Source organism: Bos taurus, chromosome 3, assembly GCF_002263795.3.
Source record: "Bos taurus isolate L1 Dominette 01449 registration number 42190680 breed Hereford chromosome 3, ARS-UCD2.0, whole genome shotgun sequence".
Classification (NCBI taxonomy): domain Eukaryota; kingdom Metazoa; phylum Chordata; class Mammalia; order Artiodactyla; family Bovidae; genus Bos; species Bos taurus.
In genome coordinates, this window is record NC_037330.1 from 109796009 (window position 1) to 109815243 (window position 19235).

General features: G+C 34.0%; 1 protein-coding gene and 1 pseudogene across 6 annotated transcripts in view; one reads left to right on the forward strand and one right to left on the reverse strand.

Moving 5' to 3' along the window:
- Positions 1-19235, reverse strand: part of AGO3 (argonaute RISC catalytic component 3) — a 131120-nt gene that overhangs the window by 54112 nt on the left and 57773 nt on the right. For all 6 annotated transcript variants that reach the window (XM_024985218.2, XM_059881975.1, XM_059881979.1 and 3 more), the window contains exon 6: positions 147-281. In XM_024985218.2, the coding sequence (XP_024840986.1) occupies positions 147-281 (135 nt within the window). The remainder of the gene's footprint in view (positions 1-146; positions 282-19235) is intronic.
- On the forward strand, positions 10435-10532 carry LOC112446086 (uncharacterized; annotated as a pseudogene).

The following is a 19235-nucleotide window of genomic DNA, read 5'->3' on the forward strand; positions in this document are numbered from 1 at the left end:
ATGAATTTAATGTAACGTTTTAAAATTAATCCGTATTTTTACTGGTGATGTTACATGAACAGATTTAAATCTTAAAAAATTTCCATGAAAGTTTGTTATATTCATGCATTTTACAGTTAAGTTGTTCCAAATGCTAATTAACTCACCTTTTATCTCTTTGGTGAATTTTACCCGATGAGAATCAGTCAGAGGTCTTGGCTGCTCATCAATATTATGAATATCAAGAACTTCACACATGAACTGAATTACAGGTTGTGCTTTGTAGAAGGCAGTGGCAGAAACTAAGAAGAAAAACACAAAGGGTACAAATTAATGTTTCTTTAAAAAAACTCAAATCTAAGGCTCCATGATAACTAATTATAGAGTTAAAATTACCCTCTTACGTATACCTATATATCAATACATATAAAAATATTTCCAAAATTAAGCAGTTTCAACTTGACCTGTTTGACTACAAGACAAGCACAACAACAGAGAAACCTAATATTACAGTTTTTATAATCTCTTTCACCATGGGTATCTGAATCATTCCATTCCCTACTACATGTACACAGCAGTGTTCTGGCTATGAGACAAGGCCTATAAAGGGACAAAGAAGGCCAGAGTGCCACAGAAGACAAGGTTAGGTATTATTTCTTAAACTAAGCCTTGCATGCCACCCCAGATTGCTTATCTGTTCTAAGGAGAGCTTTCCCTGTCTTGTACAGATTTGAGAAGACAATGGTATTAAATGTTACTAGCGCTAATCCAAGCTACAGGTAGTAACAATATCTGCCCAATGTTATCTAGCTACAATCAGCAGTCTTTGAGGAGCCAACTAGTATGACTTCTTAATCCTGGATTTTGGAACTAGAAGAGAGCTTGACCAATAGTTAGTAGATCACCATCATTCATTTCTTAAATACTTACGGGCTGCTATTATGTGCTAAAAGATACTGGGGGTACAGTGAAAAGTAAAACCAAAACAGACAGTAGGCTGAAAAGTGAAAAGTGCTAGTCTCTCCGATGTTTCCGACTCCTTGAGATCCCATGGACTGTAGCCCATCAGGCTCCTCTGTCCATGGAATTCTCCAGACAAGAATACTGGAGTCGGTTGCCATTCTCTTCTCCAGGGGATCTCCCCAGCCCAGGGATTGAACCCAGGTCTCCTGCACTGTAGGCAGATTCTTGACCACCTGAGTCAACATGCTATCATATTATTTCCCTACCTAAAAGACATGTCCACAGTGGTACCCTTTCTCTTATTCTCCTTGGTTTAGGTTTAAATGTCTTCCACAAAATGTCTGGACGGATATTTAACAAGGCTTGAAGTAGTTAGGTAGTGAGACTATTGTGGATATTTTTTATTTTTCTTTAAATCTTTTTAATAGCACATATTACATTTTCCTTTATTTCAATATATATGTATATATATACATATATATATAAACAATATATATATTATTTCAATAATATATGAATGAAGTCTCAGCATAAAAAATCTAAACAACATAGATATAAACAGTAAAGACTTCTGGTCTCCAAGTATCTTTAAGAAGCAACCATTATTAGTAACTAATACTTAACTACTACATGTACTAATTATGGACATGGACCTACTACATGTCCCTAACAATAGATAGCTAGGTTGGTTTTGTACTTCCATATCTCGTTCTTTTAATATACACTTGAGATAAAAATAGAGATATAACTTTTAAAAACATGAGATCAGATAATAAATGTTTTATGACTTGCTTTATTGTTTTATTATTTTAAAACTAACAATGTCTTAGAGATCTTTCCATGTCAATAATTTCTTTTTAATGGCTTCATATTATTCTGTAATTTGGGTGCATGGTAATTAAGTGAATATATATGAATATATATCGCATTCTTCTCTTAATGAAAAAGAACACAAATGATAAAACATTAGAAACACTATTTTGGGCTTTGATTTCTTTTTTCTCATTAGGTATCTTAGAGACAGATCTTATATGTACTAATATGGAATTATATCATTCCTTTTCACATTGCAGGATATCTCACTACCTGGATTTACTACATGTCCCTAATGATGGACAGTTATGTTGGTTTTGTATTTCCACCCAAATAAACGTTAGAAATACCTTTACAATTTCAAGCTAACTAAAAAAAGAGAGACTGATAAGACTATTTCAGCATTCTGGGTATCTTATTTAAATCTTATACATTAAAAAACTGTATACCTACGTTCTTCTATTAAAAATGTGAGAATACTGTTGCACATTAAAATGAGGCAGGCAGGAAATATATCAAATAAACATATACTGCTTCTGTGTTAAATTAAAAAAAATAAGTGGATAAAGGAAAATAAATATATGGTCATTAACATGCTTATTTTGTCTTTCCTTTAATCCTACAGGTAAACTTTCTTCACTGGATTATTATAATACTAGCACTCACAATTAATTCATCTTATCTCACAGAGCTGAAACTACTAAACAAATATTATCCTGTTTAACATTCTATTAATTTTCCTTAGTGTTTACACTTTTAATCATTTTACTATTTACCATCTTCCCTACAGCAATGTAGGCATTTGAGGTGACAGAAAGTTCTTACACAAGATGGGATAAAATCGGTGAGTACAGCTGAATTAGGCATGAGTTTCAAAGAGCAAGGATCTGTCTCTCTATCCCTAACATTTTATAAACCTACATATACATGCATTTTTTCCTTCATTCCCTTTCACAAATCAACTCAGTTTAACTGAACAAGTAATATTTACATTTAGTATTTTAAAAACCTATTAACAAAATATACGACATTAAAACACTAAGGGCAATAAATGTACAATCATTTCTATAGATAATTGCTCTGAAAAAAGCATCAGATAAAATTCAGCACCATAACTAAAACTTTCACAGTACCAGGACTAGAAAGGAGCTTCCTTAATTTGATAAAAGTTATTCACCAAAATCTATGGTAAATTCAACTTAAGTTAATAGAAAGTGCTAGCTGGCATAGGAATGCAAGTTAAGAGAAATAAAAGATAAAAGGATTGGAAAGGAAGAAACAAAATTATTATTCTTTACAGTATGATTGTTGAGAGATAAAACCCTCTAATCTATAGATAAATTATAGAATAAGAGAGTTCAGTAAATCTGCTAGATTTAAGGTCAACAGATAAAAATAAATTATATTCTTATATATTAGCAATCAACTTAAAATGTAATTTAAAAAAGATACCACTTAAAAAAAAAGATACCGCTTAACATCACAACAAAAAGTGTAGACACTTGGGATGAAATCTAAACAAAAGATGTAGAAGACTTACTGAAATAATAGGTGTCTTTACTACTATAGATTTAAATATTAATAAATGGAGCAATATACCTTATTAGTATAAATTATTTATAAATTAATCTGTAAATTCAAAGCAATTTCAATCAAATGCCAATAAGATATAACCCTCTTGACCTCTGAAACTTAAGAAGCTGATACTAAAATTAACATGAAAGAGAAATTAAACCAGAACAGCTAAGAGAGTTTCTAAGAATAAGGTCTGCTCTAACATTCATCAAGATTTGTTATAATCCTATTCAAGTCAAGAGACTGTGGGGACAAACACAGAGACCAGCAGAATATCCTTCAAAGTCTACTTTATACAGTATATGAAACAAATTCCTATTTAGAGAACTGAACATGAAAAGAAAAACAGACATTTAAAGGAAAATATAGAACATCTTTATGATCTTTAAAGCAGGAAAGAATTTCTTAAGATACAAAAATGATTAAAAAGAGGTACCATAAACAAAGCTAAAAAAAAAACAACAGTATTCTTCACAGAGCTAGAACAAATAATTTCACAATTTGTATGGAAATACAAAAAACATTGAATAGCCAAAGTGATCTTGAGAAAGAAGAATGGAACTGGAGGAATCAACCTACCTGACTTCAGGCTCTACTACAAAGCCACAGTTATCAAGACAGTATGGTACTGGCACAAAGACAGAAATATAGATCAATGGAACAAAACAGAAAGCCCAGAGATAAATCCACACACATATGGACACCTTATCTTTGACAAAGGAGGCAAGAATATACAATGGATTAAAGACAATCTCTTTAACAAGTGGTGCTGGGAAAACTGGTCAACCACTTGTAAAAGAATGAAACTAGAACACTTTCTAACACCATACACAAAAATAAACTCAAAATGGATTAAAGATCTAAACATAAGACCAGAAACTATAAAACTCCTAGAGGAGAACATAGGCAAAACACTCTCTGACATACATCACAGCAGGATCCTCTATGACCCACCTCCCAGAATATCGGAAATAAAAGCAAAAATAAACAAATGGGACCTAATTAAACTTAAAAGCTTCTGCACATCAAAGGAAACTATCAGCAAGGTGAAAAGACAGCCTTCAGAATGGGAGAAAATAATAGCAAATGAAGCAACTGACAAACAACTAATCTCAAAAATATACAAGCAACTCCTATAGCTCAACTCCAGAAAAATAAATGACCCAATCAAAAAATGGGCCAAAGAACTAAATAGACATTTCTCCAAAGAAGACATACAGATGGCTAACAAACACATGAAAAGATGCTCAACATCACTCATTATCAGAGAAATGCAAATCAAGACCACTATGAGGTACCATTTCACACCAGTCAGAATGGCTGTGATTCAAAAGTCTACAAATAATAAATGTTGGAGAGGCTGTGGAGAAAAGGGAACCCTCTTACACTGTTGGTGGGAATGCAAACTAGTACAGCCACTATGGAGAACAGTGTGGAGATTCCTTAAAAAACTGGAAATAGAACTGCCTTATGATCCAGCAATCCCACTGCTGGGCATACACACTGAGGAAACCAGAAGGGAAAGAGACACGTGTACCCCAATGTTCATCGCAGCACTGTTTATAATAGCCAGGACGTGGCAGCAACCTAGATGTCCATCAGCAGATGAATGGATAAGAAAGCTGTGGTACATATACACAATGGAGTATTACTCAGCCATTAAAAAGAATTCATTCGAATCAGTTCTAATGAGGTGGATGAAACTGGAGCCTATTATACAGAGTGAAGTAAGCCAGAAGGAAAAACACCAATACAGTATACTAACGCATATATATGGAATTTAGAAAGATGGTAACAATAACCCTGTGTACGAGACAGCAAAAGAGACACTGATGTATGGAACAGTCTTATGGACTCTGTGGGAGAGGGAGAGGGTGGGAAGATTTGGGAGAATGGCATTGAAACATGTAAAATATCATGTATGAAACGAGATGCCAGTCCAGGTTCAATGCACGATACTGGATGCTTGGGGCTAGTGCACTGGGACGACCCAGAGGGATGGTATGGGGAGGGAGGAGGGAGGAGGGTTCAGGATGGGGAGCACGTGTGTACCTGTGATGGATTCATTTTGATATTTGGCAAAACTAATACAATTATGTACAGTTTAAAAATAAAATAAAATTAAAAAAAAAAACAACAACAGGCAAATGGATATGTATAATACACACAACAAATGATTACTATCCAGAATATGTCATGAGTGCCTATAAATCAAGCTTAAAACAGGAACAGTGCCAAAAGACACATGGCTAGGTATTTCACAGAAGAGAAAACCTAAATGTCAAAAAACAATTTTTCACTATTTTATTTGTAATAAAGGAAATACATATAAAAACTCTATTGAGCTATCATTTTATACCAATCAAAATGGGCCAAAAACATTACAATGGATAATACAAGCTGACAATAAGCCAAAGGAAGAATGAAGAATGAAAATTCTCATACAGTATGTAGGAATATAAAGTGATATAGTCAGGAGCAAATGGTAATTTATAGTAAGTTTGAAAATGAGCATAATTTCCAACTCAACAACTCCACTCTACTGGAATATATGCTCTATAAAAATCCCATTATCTGGGGAGGGCAACATGAATAAGAATGCTTACTGTAGGACAGTTTATAATGATAAAAAGAATGGACACAACCTAAATAACCATCAGTCAGATGGATACATTTGTACTATATTCATATAAACAAAATAAATGAGCAGGTGCTAGAATGCAGATAAATAAAATTGAGAATAAAAAACGAGAGGAATTTGTACAAAATGAGATATTACCAACTACTTAATTGTTAGTATCTAGATACGTACAATACACAACTTAGGCAAAAGTTATTCTCATTAAGGTTTTGTGATACTTTATAACTCACTTATTGATAATTGATAAAAAATTATTTTATTGTTGGAAATGTATCCTTAAAAAAAATTTTTTTTTTAATTTATTTGGCTGCTCCAGGTCTTAGTTGTGGCATGCAGGTTCTTTTTCTTTTTTTGCTGTTGCAACATGTGGGATGCAGCTCTCTGAGCAGGGATTGAGCCCATGCCCCTGCACTGGGAGCTTAGAGTCTTAAAAACTGGACCACCAGGAAAGTCCCTATCCTTATTTTTTAAATTAGGTTTATTTTCTTCTTTCCATAGGTAGCAGCATTAGAATAAAGAGAAAAAAAATAAGCTTGGAAATGAAACAGATTTTAATTCTAGATCCAGACTTACTAATTATCATTTTTCAGAATTTCCATTCATTCATATGGAAAATTAGCAAAACGCCCATTACTTACAGCATTAGTGTGAAGATTCAATGTAAGATACCTACTTGTGCCCAGAAAATGACAGAAACTCATCAGAACTCTTTTTCTCATTTTTTGAAGGATTGTCTACTCATGTCTTTTGTGCTCTGATTTATTGAAGTTTTAATTCTAGGCAAAATCATTCTGTCAATGTAAACTAACTCCTTGAAGAAGCTGAATGGGAGAGAATGTTCTATGAAGAAGTGATTAGGATTCTTTAGTTTGCACTTTACTGTGTCAAAACTGAAATTTTCTGTTAGGATGCAGCTAAAATACAGACGTGAAAAAATAATAAATATTTACCATATTTAAGGTAATAAGGACTACATGTTCCAAATTAGTCCAAGTCCAAAAGAAGAGTGTAAAATAAAGCAGTAAATAATGTTGGATCCAGGTAAAAGCATAACTACAATTATACTTCAACCTCCTGAGAGGTTATATGCCTCAATTTTATACGTTTACTTTCATGGCTCTGAAAGTGTAAGAACAAAAATTAAGGTCACTTATTATACAATGCCTTTTTATGGTAATAGTGAACAATTTAGACACCATGTTAGACATCTCTGCATGTCTATCATTAACTAGCAAAGTATTACTGACATAGTACTCAGGAGATATTGATAAATCAAAGGGTTGGGTTTTTTTTCTGTTTTTAATAAAAAATATATTTACTAAAGGGTCACTAAAAGGTTACTAAAGGGTCACTAAATTATAAAGTGAATACAAATATTCACATAACCAACACTCAGATCAAGAACTAAATATTGGTAGTATTCTCAAAACCGCTTCCCTATCCCCTTCCCAACCTTAACTTACAGTTCAACCCTCAAATCCTGGTTCTTATGGTAATCACTTTTTTCTCTTTTCAGAATTACAACGTGTAAGTACAGATCACTAAGGACAATTTATTGTTTCCAGTTCTTCAATTTTATCTAACTGGAAACATAAAACATAAAATCTTTTTGAGACTTGCTAAACATTGTTTCTATTTAAACAACTATTTTCTTCATTTCCATTGCTCTGCCTAACACTCCACTGAATAAAATACAGTTTATTCACTTTAATGTTGGTGGACAGTGGATAGAACTTTGTGCTTTCACTGCCAGGGGCTCAAGTTCAACCCCTGGCCAGGCCACTAAGATCCCACAAGGTGTCCTGCGGCAAAAACCAAACAAACAAAAGCCTGATTATTAATCGTGGTGGACTATTTATGCTGGCACTTTGCTTTGGTTATTAGAATAATGTTATGACTATCTTATAGATGGCCTTTTTGATATACATACACATGTATATTTCTCTAATAGAAAAGGTGGTATCTCAGTAGAATTGCTGAATCTAAAGCTGAGCGTCGAAGAATTGATGCTTTTGAACTGCAGTGTTAGAGAAGACTATTCAGAGTCCCTCAGACTGCAAGGAGATCAAACCAGCCAATCCTCAAGGACATCAGTTCTGAATAGTCATTGGAAGGACTGATGCTGAGGCTGAAGCTCCAATCCTTTGGTCACCTTATGTGAAGAACTGACTCATTAGAAAAGACCCTGACTGGGAAAGATTGGGAAAGATTGAAGGCAGGAGGAGAAGGGGACAACAGAGAATGAGATGGTTGGATGGCATCACTGAATCCATGGACATGAGTCCATTGATTTGAGCAAGCTCCGCGAGTTGGTGATGGACAGGGAAGCCTGGTGTGCTGCAGTCCAAGGGGATCACAGTTGGACATGACTGAGCGACTGAACTGAACTAAGGATGTGTATCTCTAACTTTCCTGGATAATGCCAAAATCTTCCAAAGTGGTTTTAACAACTAACTCTCTCACAAGCAGAGTTTAAGAGTTTAATGCTAGCCTTTCTGGGGATGTGACATCTCATTTAAAAAAACTATTTGAGGTATAACTTACATACAATAAAATGCATTTTAACTGTACAGCTCAATGATTTTGACAAACATATACCTCAACGCTATTTGTTGTTGTTGTCCAGTTGTTCAGTCGTGTCCGACTCTTTCTGACCCCATGGACTGCAGCATGCCAGTACTCCCTGTCCTTAACCATCTCTTGGAGCTTGCTCAAATTCATGTCCATTGAGTCAGTGATGCCATCCAACCATCTCATCCTCTATGCTATTATCACTCCAATTAAGACAAAATATGTCATCACCCCCGAAAGTACTTTCCTGCCCCTCTTTAATCAGCTTCCATCACATCTGCTGCAGGCAACCACTGATCTGATTCCTTTCATAATAAATTTGTTCCAGAATTTCACATAAATGGAATTATATGGTATACATTATTTCATTTAGCTTTTTTGCACATCTTTCTTGAGATTCATCTATACCATTTTATAAATTAGTTTTTTAAAATTGCTGGATAGTATTTCATCGTGTAAATAAATCACAATTTGTTTCTCAGTTTACTTGTTGCTGGGCATTTGGGTTGTTTCCAGATCCTAGTTATTATGAACATGTACAAACCTTTGTACGGACCTATTTTTTTCATTTCTCTTGGGGAAAGACCTAAGAATAGTTAGGACATATGGCAAGAAAATATTTAAATTTTTTAAAATCTGCCAAAATATTTTTCAAAGTGGTTGTACTGTTTTATACTCCTACCGTTTCCAATTGTTCCATATTCTTGCCAACACTTAGCATTGCTGGGTTTTTTACTTTAGCAAATCTAGCAAGTGTGAAGTGATATCTCATTGTGGTTTTTATCTGCATTTTCCAGATGACCAATGATGTTTAATATCTTCTCAGGTGCTACTGACCATTCCCATAATCTTTTGTGCAGTGTATATTTTTGACCACTGTTAAAAATAGTTTGAGTTATGCAAGTTTTTCATAAATTCTAGACACAAACCCTTTGTTCAGGATATATTATGCAAATATTTGAAACTTTTTCAAATTTCAGTAGCTTGCCTTTTCATCTTAACAGTGTTCTTAAGAGATGGTTTCACTTAGATTAGGTTTCCAACATACAAAGAAATCTTTGCTTACTCCAAGGGCATGAATATTTTCCCTCTTTCCTTAGAAGTTTCTCAGTTTTAATGTTTATTTTTTGTACAAATACCGAACTGTTCTAGTATCACTGAGAAGACTATTCTTTCCCCATTGAATTTTGGCCCCTCTGTCAAATATCAATCAACCACATAAGTGTTTATAGCTATTCTAATTACTTTTTAGCTTTTTGGCTAAGATCAAGTGTAGTATCTATAGCTATTTCATAACTTGATTTATATGTCCATCTTTAACCTCAGTATCACAGTTTTGCTTACTGTAGCTTTATAGCATGTCTGGAAATCAGGGATTATAAATCCTCCAACTCTGTTCTTCTTCAAAATGGTTTTAACTGTTCAAGATTCTCTGCATTTTCAAATAAATCTTAAAATCAGCTTGTCAATTTTTTTTTTTTAAGTGAGATTTTTGGTGAGATTCTGGGATTGTGTTGAGTCTACAGATCAATTTGGCAATAATGAGTATCCTAACTATTTCAGTCTTCTGTGCCAAGAACATGGTCTGCGTGCGTGCTAAGTCACTTCAGTCGTGTCCGACTCTTTGTGATCTCATGAACTGCAAGCTGCCAGTTTCCTCTGTTCATGGGATTTTTCAGGCAAGAATACTGGAGTGGGTTGCCATGCCCTTCTCCAGGGGATCTTCCTATCCCAGGGATCGAACCTGAGTCTCCTGCACTGTAGGCAGATTCTTTATCATCTGAGCCACCAGGGACATGTTTCTATTTATCTTTCTTATTTTTCTCAGGAATGTTTTATAGGCTTTCAGTGTATAGGATCTGTGTACACATCTCTTTTAAAATCTATTTCTAGTGCTCACTTTGGTAATACATGTACTAAAACTGGAATGATACAGAGATTAGCATGTCCCCTGTGCAAAGATGAAAAAAAAATCTATTCCTAAATATTTCAAAAATATTATTATGAATGGTACATGTGTTTTTCATTTTTTCCAACTGCTGATTGCCAGTATTATTTATTATACTGCTAGTATTATTATGCAACTAGTGTCTTGTGATCTGGCTAAATGCATCTATTAATTCTAGTAGGATTTTTGGGGGGAGTAGATTTCTTAGGATTTTTTTATGTAGACAATTATGTCTTTTGCAAACAGCGACAGTTGTATTACTTCCTTTACAATATTACACCTTCCTTTTTCTTGGACCACCAGCACACTGCTGGATAGAAGTAGTGAGAGTAAGCATCCTCCTCTTATTCTTAATCTTAGGGCAAAGTCGTTCACTCTTTTTGACACTGAGTATGATGATGCCTGCCTGCTTTTCTAGATTCTCTGACGGGTTGGAGAAGTTTCCTTTTACTGCTAGTGTGTTACAAATTTTCATCATGATAACATTAAAATGTGTCGAATGATTCTTCTGTCTGTTGAGAAGATTACACTGTTTTGGTCAGGTGTCAGATTCAGAGGAATACGAGCCTCATAAAATTGAGTTGAAACGCCTTTTTTCTTCTGTTTCTGAAAGCATCTGTGTAAGATTGGTATCATTTTTTCTTAAATGTCAGATAAATTTTAGCAACAAAATCAACTGGCACTGGAGTTTTCTTTGTTAGAAAGGATTATGAATTCAATTTCCTTAACAGATACCAGACTATTCCAGTTTTCTTTGAGCTAACTTTTTAACATTGTGTTTAAGTTATCAAATTAACTGGTATAAAACTGTTCCCAACATTCCCTTATCAACCTCAGTTTTGAAAGATCTTTAATGATAAACCCTTCTTAAATTTTTGACACTAGTAATCTGTTTGGTTTTTTCTTTTTTTTGATTAGCCTTCCTAGGAATTTAAAATTTTTATTAACTTTTTTAAAAGAATCAACTTTTGGTTTCATTCATTTTCTATACTGTTTTCTATTTAATTAACTTTTGCTCAGAGTTTTATTTCTTACTTTCTATTTGAGCTTAATTTTTTCTTCTAGTTGAAGATAGAAACTTCATACGGTAGTCTGCCTCCAACATGGTCCCTAATAAGTCTTGCCTCATGGGACTCTGCACCTTTGTGTAAGTCTCTCCTACACTGAATATAACTGGTTTATGTAACTAATAAGACATTACAAAACTGGCAGAATATAGCTTTCAATACTAGGCCTTAATGTCATTATAGCGTCTGCCTTGCTCTCTCATGGATTGCTTGCTCCAAAGAAGCCAGCCACAACATCATGAGAACACTTAACCAACCCTGCCTGTTGAGAGGTCCAGGTGGCAAGAAACTAGGTCTCTAGCACAAACTTACCAATTGAGTTTTACAGATAATAAAACAAGACTTACTCATCCATTTAAACATTCAAGTATCTACTACATCAGGGACTCCTTTGTGGGTTGGAATTTAAAGATAAACCAGACAAAGCCTCTCCATTTTAAGAATAGATTCTGGTCAAGCAACTCAGTTCATTCCTTCCCCAAACTCCACTAAAACTCTGGTAAGGAATTAAGGAGAAAAAAAAAAGAAAGCATAAATCTAGAGGGAAGGGAGGATCGAAAATAGAAAATGTACCATTTTAGAAGATGAAAAACAAGTAGCCAAGCTGTAACTGACAGAGCAGATGGAATTCTCAAAAGGTGTGAGAAATGGCAGTATCAGGTACCTCTGAAACTGGTGATAAAAGAATGGAGGTGTTGCAGAAAAATAAAGACAAAGGCTGTTTGAGAAGCAGGTAGAGTCCTAGATTCCTGTCTAGCTCCATTCACATTGTGGAACCACTGCCTCATCTTTATCCTGGCATAATCTGTAAGCATATTCTCTGGCAAAAGTAAAAGACTTTTTGGAGGGATGATGTCAGGCACAGCTGAGGGCACAAGACTGTACCCAAAACAAAGAATTAAGTGACAATAAATATTAATTCCTGAATGCAGACACTCCCCAAGCCAAAATCCCCAACTTGGCTTCCAGAATGCAGGTAACAAGACTATTACCCTTCAGGCAGGAGTCTGGAAGTCTCATCTCTGGGTAATTGACCAGCTAAGAAGAAAGACCTAACTAAGGTCACTAACATTATAGGTTCCCTAGGATCAGCCCAATTAAACCACTCTATGACAAAGCTCAAAGTCAACTAGTCCCACTAATGAATTCAAAGCATCGAGTCAATGTTTTAGATTCCCACTGCATCATGAATAAATAATCAAGGACACCATATACTTGAAGGAAGCTTCCGAAATGGAGGACAGTGATCAAAACAAACAAACAAACAAAACAGAATTTGGAGGAAGCATAAGCAGGTGCAAGAAAAAGAAAACTCTAAGATAAATTATCTTCAGTGAGCACAGAGAAGATACTACCATATGTGAAACAAGAATAGTATGCTATTATAAAATAACATTCAAGAAATAAAAAAGAATGATTAGAAATTAAAAGCATAATAGCAAAAATGAAAAAGTGAAGAGGTTTAGAGGATAAAGGTAAGTAAATTTTCGAGAAAGCAAAGTAATATAAGGGAAACAAAACTTCACCAAAGCTATTTAAAAAGTTGGAACATCACTGTTAAATTTATGGAGGAAAAATTATTTCCAACATAGAAACCCAACTAAACTTTCATTTAGGTTTGTTGATTCATTTTCCAATGTGTAAAGCATCAAAAATTTTTGCTTCTTGTGTACCCTTTTCTCATGAAACTTCTAAATATTAAAAAATGAGGGGTAGGGAGAGAAATGGATACAGAGAATGATGTTTGATCCCAAGACGACAGCTGTGCATCAAATATGAAGAACATACTCAATTAGCCTGAAGCAGTGTGAATCAAGAAACAGATTTGTTGGAAACTGTCACTGAAATTCCTGCTGGAAAATACTCTTTTTCTAATGTGAGGTTAGACTAAATAAAGCCTGATACAGGTATCTTTACTTGGCTGAGTTTGATCAGTGTTGATAAACCTGCTGCTTGCCTATTTCACCCTAAAGAAAGGTTCTGCTTTGTTCTGCTTCTGAGGACCAATTTGAATACTATAAAAATCAAATTGTTGACTTTCACTTTCACTGAGGGATCTTATACCTGAACTTAAGGCAATCATATGAAGCAAGTGACACTAATATTGTGATTAATAAATTATTTATTGGAAATCTGTTTTCCTTGCAAGAAAGCATATTCAGTGTGAACTTCTGATTCAAGCAGAATAAATTATAATTATCAAATTCTGCTTATATATTCTATTTTCTTCTAGCAGCAAAACAGTGAATATTCCTTAGAAAGCTACATTTTACTGAAAAGCACAAAGAAGCAAATAAAGTATATAAAAATAAAAAAACATTTCTCAACTCAGATGTCCTGGGTCAGAGATTTGTCCTGTCAGGAAACTTGCTTCTTAAAGGATACAGGAAAAAGCTGTGAATATTAAGAGCATAAGCTTTGGAAACAGAAAAGTTAACCTCTATAACTTAAATGTAAATAAATGACTGTGCCTCTACACTTAATAGTTTACATTACATATAAAGTAATATAAATATAAAATACAAACTATGTGATCTTTAGAGGGAGAAAGTCACTTTAGAGAGAGAAAATTTAGGGACTGTGTTTCTAAACTTCAGTTGGGTGTATCACCTAACTCATAAAACGGTGATGAAGTTCAGATGAGATACAGTTGTCTCTTGGTTCCTACAGAAGATTGGTTCTGATACTCCCTTTGTACATCAAAAAGCGGTGGAAGTTCAAGTCCCTTATACAAAATGATGCATTACAGTCAGCTCTCAGAATCCATGGTACCCAGGTAACGAGGGCTGACTGTAATTAATGTAAAATGTTTAGCATTCTATCTGTGACAGGTATCTTCAGGGAGATACAACTAGTAACTATCAGATTCTTTTTTTTCTTTTGGCTGTACTGTGACTTGTAGGCTCTTAGTTCCCTGACCAGAGATTGAAACCGTGCCCTTGGCAGTGAAAGCCAAGGAATCCTAACCACTGGACTGCCAGGGAATTCCCTATAGTTACTCTGGTACTCTTAAAATGCATACTTAGAAAAACAAAATGCAAATTGCAACTGAGTCTGGCCTAACATAAAAGAGTATACTGTATTTCACTGACTCTAAAAGCCCAATTATGGTAAGGTACATCAGTACTGTATTTGCCAAATTTTCCAATTAAATTGTGACAAACCATCCACTGCAAGACATCTCCCAATTTCAGAGATGATGAAATGTGAAAAAAGTGAAAATGTGAAATGTGAAAAGCACCAGTACATATAGATTGGTAAAATTCATTAAATTTAGTCATATAGTTGAGAGTTAAGGTACTATATACCATGAAAACAATCATTCTGAAAATAAGATGAAGTCACACAATTAGAATTAAATTGCTTGCTTTCTTAAAGTACTCTTCCATGTTTATCATCACCACAAATTTTACCTAAGCTCCCATCTGTTACTTCCTCAGAGAAAAGTTCCTCCAACACTGAGACTAGAATGGATTCCTTTGTTGCACAGTCCCACTGTATTTATTACTTCTCCATAATACTCATCATATATTGCTCAGTAAAATAATCTTCTCCAGTTGATCTCAAGTTCAATAAAGACTATTTTGTTCAGTAAAATATACCAAGTGCAAAGGTTGCAAAATCATACAAACGAGAAAGGAAATATAAGCAAGTAAGGTGGTCAGTGCAATACGATCCCTCATTATTTTTCACAGCACCAGTACATATTATTGACAGTTTAAAAATAAACCCATTTAAAATTTTAGGCTTTATTTCATTTCATTAAGATAAGAGAGAACTTTAAGAAAAATCCATGTTGATATATGTATATTTGGTTCATTCATTTAACTTACATATAATAGTATATACCACAATATGACAATATTCACATACTCATTCCAATATTTGCTTTTTCTATTATTCACAGGAATCAGGATGTTTCTAATTTTCTGCTACAGCAAAAAATATCTCAGTATGCAAGACACCTCTATGGTATATTAAGGGTTTTAAGATATGTTCAATTTCATTTTCATGTCATCTTTTCTAGATATTGAAAACTGCTCTCCAAAGTTGTTGTATCAAATCACACTCCTATAAACAGTGCACAAGATATTCCCTTATACTTTATCCTCACCAACATGTTAAAATTTTATATATCTGATAGGTGTCAAATGGTACTGATCTCATTTGCATTTTCCTGACTAATTATGAATTTGAGAATTTTATTTTCATGGGTTTATTGACCATTTGTGTTTCCTCTTTTGTAAATTAGCTTTTTTTTTTTTAACTGATCTCCCTGTAAAGTTTTTGGTTATATATGCTGTAAATACTGTCTTAGCATTTTAACTTTGTTTATGATTCATCTGTAACAAATAAGTTTTAAATTTTGTGCAGCCAAGCTTATCAGTATTTTCTTGAAAGAATTTTAAAGCTTTGCTTTTCAAATTTTAGATTATAATCTACCTAGAAATAAAACTGGGATATGATATGAGATGGGTTTAATTATTTTTTTCTTACAGTTAACAACTTTATAAATACCATTTATTAAATATTTTACTCTTTCCTCAGTGATCCAAAATGCCAACTTAATATTAAATTACACTGATTCTTCACAGTCACTTATTTTTCCATATAAATCTTAATACTGACTTTTCAAGTTTCACTATATGCCCTATTGGGATTTTACTTAAAATTCATTTACAGATTAATTTTTGGAGAACTGACACCTTATCAAACAGAGTCTTCTCAATAAGCTTAACATATTTCATTCATTCAGATTTTTGCTTATATCTTTCAATAAATTTTTTTTACTTTAGAGACCTCTCAGAAATTTTTCATTCCTGTGTACCCTCTTTTTGACCCAAACTCCTGATGTCATCACATTGACAAAAGCCTAGCTAAGACATCATTTACTCCTACAAATATTTTCCTAACTTTCCAGATTCAATTAGACACTCCTCCTCCATGTTCTTAGTTTTATTTATTCATTCTTTGCTTAGTATGCCCAAGAGTTGTCAGGCACAGAGGTTATATATATACCTACAGTCCCTAGCTTCACAGAGCTTTCATTCTAACAGGAGACAAAGAATAATAAACACATTCAAGGTGACACATGGTATTACCAGGGAAGTATACTGTGCTATAAGAATACTTGAGAGAAATATGTAACTCTTGGGGGATGGTTGGATGGGGGGGAGAAGGTGTCAGTTACTGCTTTTCAAGGAAGTAACATGTAGACTGAAACCTGTAAGAAGAACAGAAGTTAGCAAACACAATAGTGACTAAATAACATAGTACTGACATCCCTGTCTTACTGTTGATTTTATTGGAAGAGCTCCACTGCTTAACTGTGAAATCATCTATTCTCTGAATATGTTTCCTCCCTTGACACTATTTCTTGGCTCTAATACTGCCTACAATAATCATTAACTGCTCTCTGGTTCTTCTTTCTTCCTTAAATGCTAGTATTCTCCATGGCTCTCTCCTTTTCATTTCTTTTTTCAATCTAAATAATTATTTCTAAAGGAAATTTTCCATTTTCAGAGTTTCAAATATGGATTTATGTACTAAGGACTCCCAAAACTTTTACCTTTACTCACTCCACTACAGATTTTCACATCTGCATTTCCAACTACATACTAGATGACTCTCTATATGTTCCACAGAATCCTCAAGTGTTAGACATATTAACATTTGATCTTTTTATACATGGTATAAACTGCCAACTAACCAGTGAAAGCAGATCTCCCTCCCATATTAGCATCATCATTCATAATGATATGAATGAGTCACTATTCTGAATGTATGTTGGTGAGTATGCTCTTCTTGAAAGACAGTTTATAAAATAAATGCAGTTACTAAAGGTTTGGGAATATGAAGATTGTTTCAAAGACTGAATAATCACAGAATTTTTTTTATTATTATTATATTTTTAATCATAGAATTTTATAGGCCAGGTACGAGTTTATTTTTAAAATTTTAAATATATAAATATTGCTAGGCTACTAGTTGCATTCAATCAAACACAAATCTAGATATTGTGGTGAAGGTATTTTACAGATATAATTAAATTCCATGATCAGTTGACTTTAAGTACAGGAGATTATCCTGGATAATGTGGGTGGACCTCATTCAGTTAGTTGAAAGGCCTTAAAAATGGGGTTGAGGTGTCCCTAAGAGAGAAAAGAAATTCCGTTTATGGACAGAGCTTCAGCCCACACCCATTCATTCTAGCCTGCCCTTCCTGATAGCCTATCCTAAGGACTTCAGACTTGACTAGGTTGCCCCTACAACTGTGTAAACCCAATCTCTCTCTATATATTTTCTTATATCCAAAAACCAATTCCTTCAAAAACCTAGTTAACCTTCTGGTCTATTCGTTTCCAATCAGTTCCATGTACCAGTGACTACACCCAAACTTTTTTTCTGGACATGGTTTTTAAACCTATTTTTCAACTTAATCTTGTAATATGTTCCTTCCTCTCCATCCCACATTAGACCATCACCATCTCTTACCTGAACTAGTGATTGAAAAAGCCTCCTAACTGGCTTCTCAGATTAGTTTTTTTCTCCTCTATCTATTCTCCACACTGCTGCCAGAGGTCTCTTTCTGGAAAACAAATACGATCATGTCACTATCCTTCTTTAAAATTTTTGAAGTCGTCCTACGTATAGGATAGAAGTAAATTTGTTTTCTATTTCATTATTTTTTTTTAAACTCTTATTTTCTTCTATTTTTCTTTGCATTTAATTATGTTACTTTTCTAACTTATTAAGATGCATATATAGGTCATTGTTGCTTTTCTCCCTTTCTAATAGGCATTTAAGGTTTTAAATTCTCTCTAAGAATTGCTTTAGCTAATCATACCAATTCTGGTATGTACTATTTTCATTACCCTTTAGTTTAAAATATTTAAAATTTTCTTTGACCAATGAGTTATTTAGAAATTTCTGTAATATCCAAAGCAGAACTTTGTAAGTTCCAATAGGAAAATAGCAGCAGTTTATTTCCAAAATTTCCCACTTTCCCCCTAGAACTCATTACAGAGCAACAAAGATAATCTGAAAAGAGAGAGAGAGAAAAGAAAAGAGAAGAAACCCTGTATCTTCAATGAACCTAGGAGACAATTAAAACCTGAAAGTGCCAAATTGTAAGTAAATACGGCCCAAAATACTTGGGAACCTCTGCAAAGGAGAAAGTCATGAAAGATTAAAGAAAGTCTAGTGGGGCAATAGCAGCAAATTTTTACTCCAGAAAGAGAGGGTCTTCTCCTAAATGGGAACTGCAATGTTTAGTACTGAAACTGAATGGGGGAATCTCAGAAGGAAGCAGAGCAAGGAGTGTAGAAAGTGTCATCAGTCACCTGAGGGTGAACTAGAAGTGACAGGTCTCAGATAGGACTCCCTTTTAAAATCAAGGCATGCATTGTCCCTTCTGTAATTTCAAACTTGAAGAAAAATTAAATGTATAGTACAATGAACTACCATATACCCTTCACAGATTCTCTAACTGTTAACATTTGAGCACATACTTTAAAAGCCAAGAGCTGAATTCCTTGGTAGCAGAAAGTCCTTAAACATATATTACTGAGAGGCAAAGGAGATGTGGCTTTATTCTGAAGAAAGAATCTATCAGAACAGAAGAGAATAGAGGTCTTGAGCAGAGAAACCTGGAAAACAGCCTTGCTCCTAATGTCCT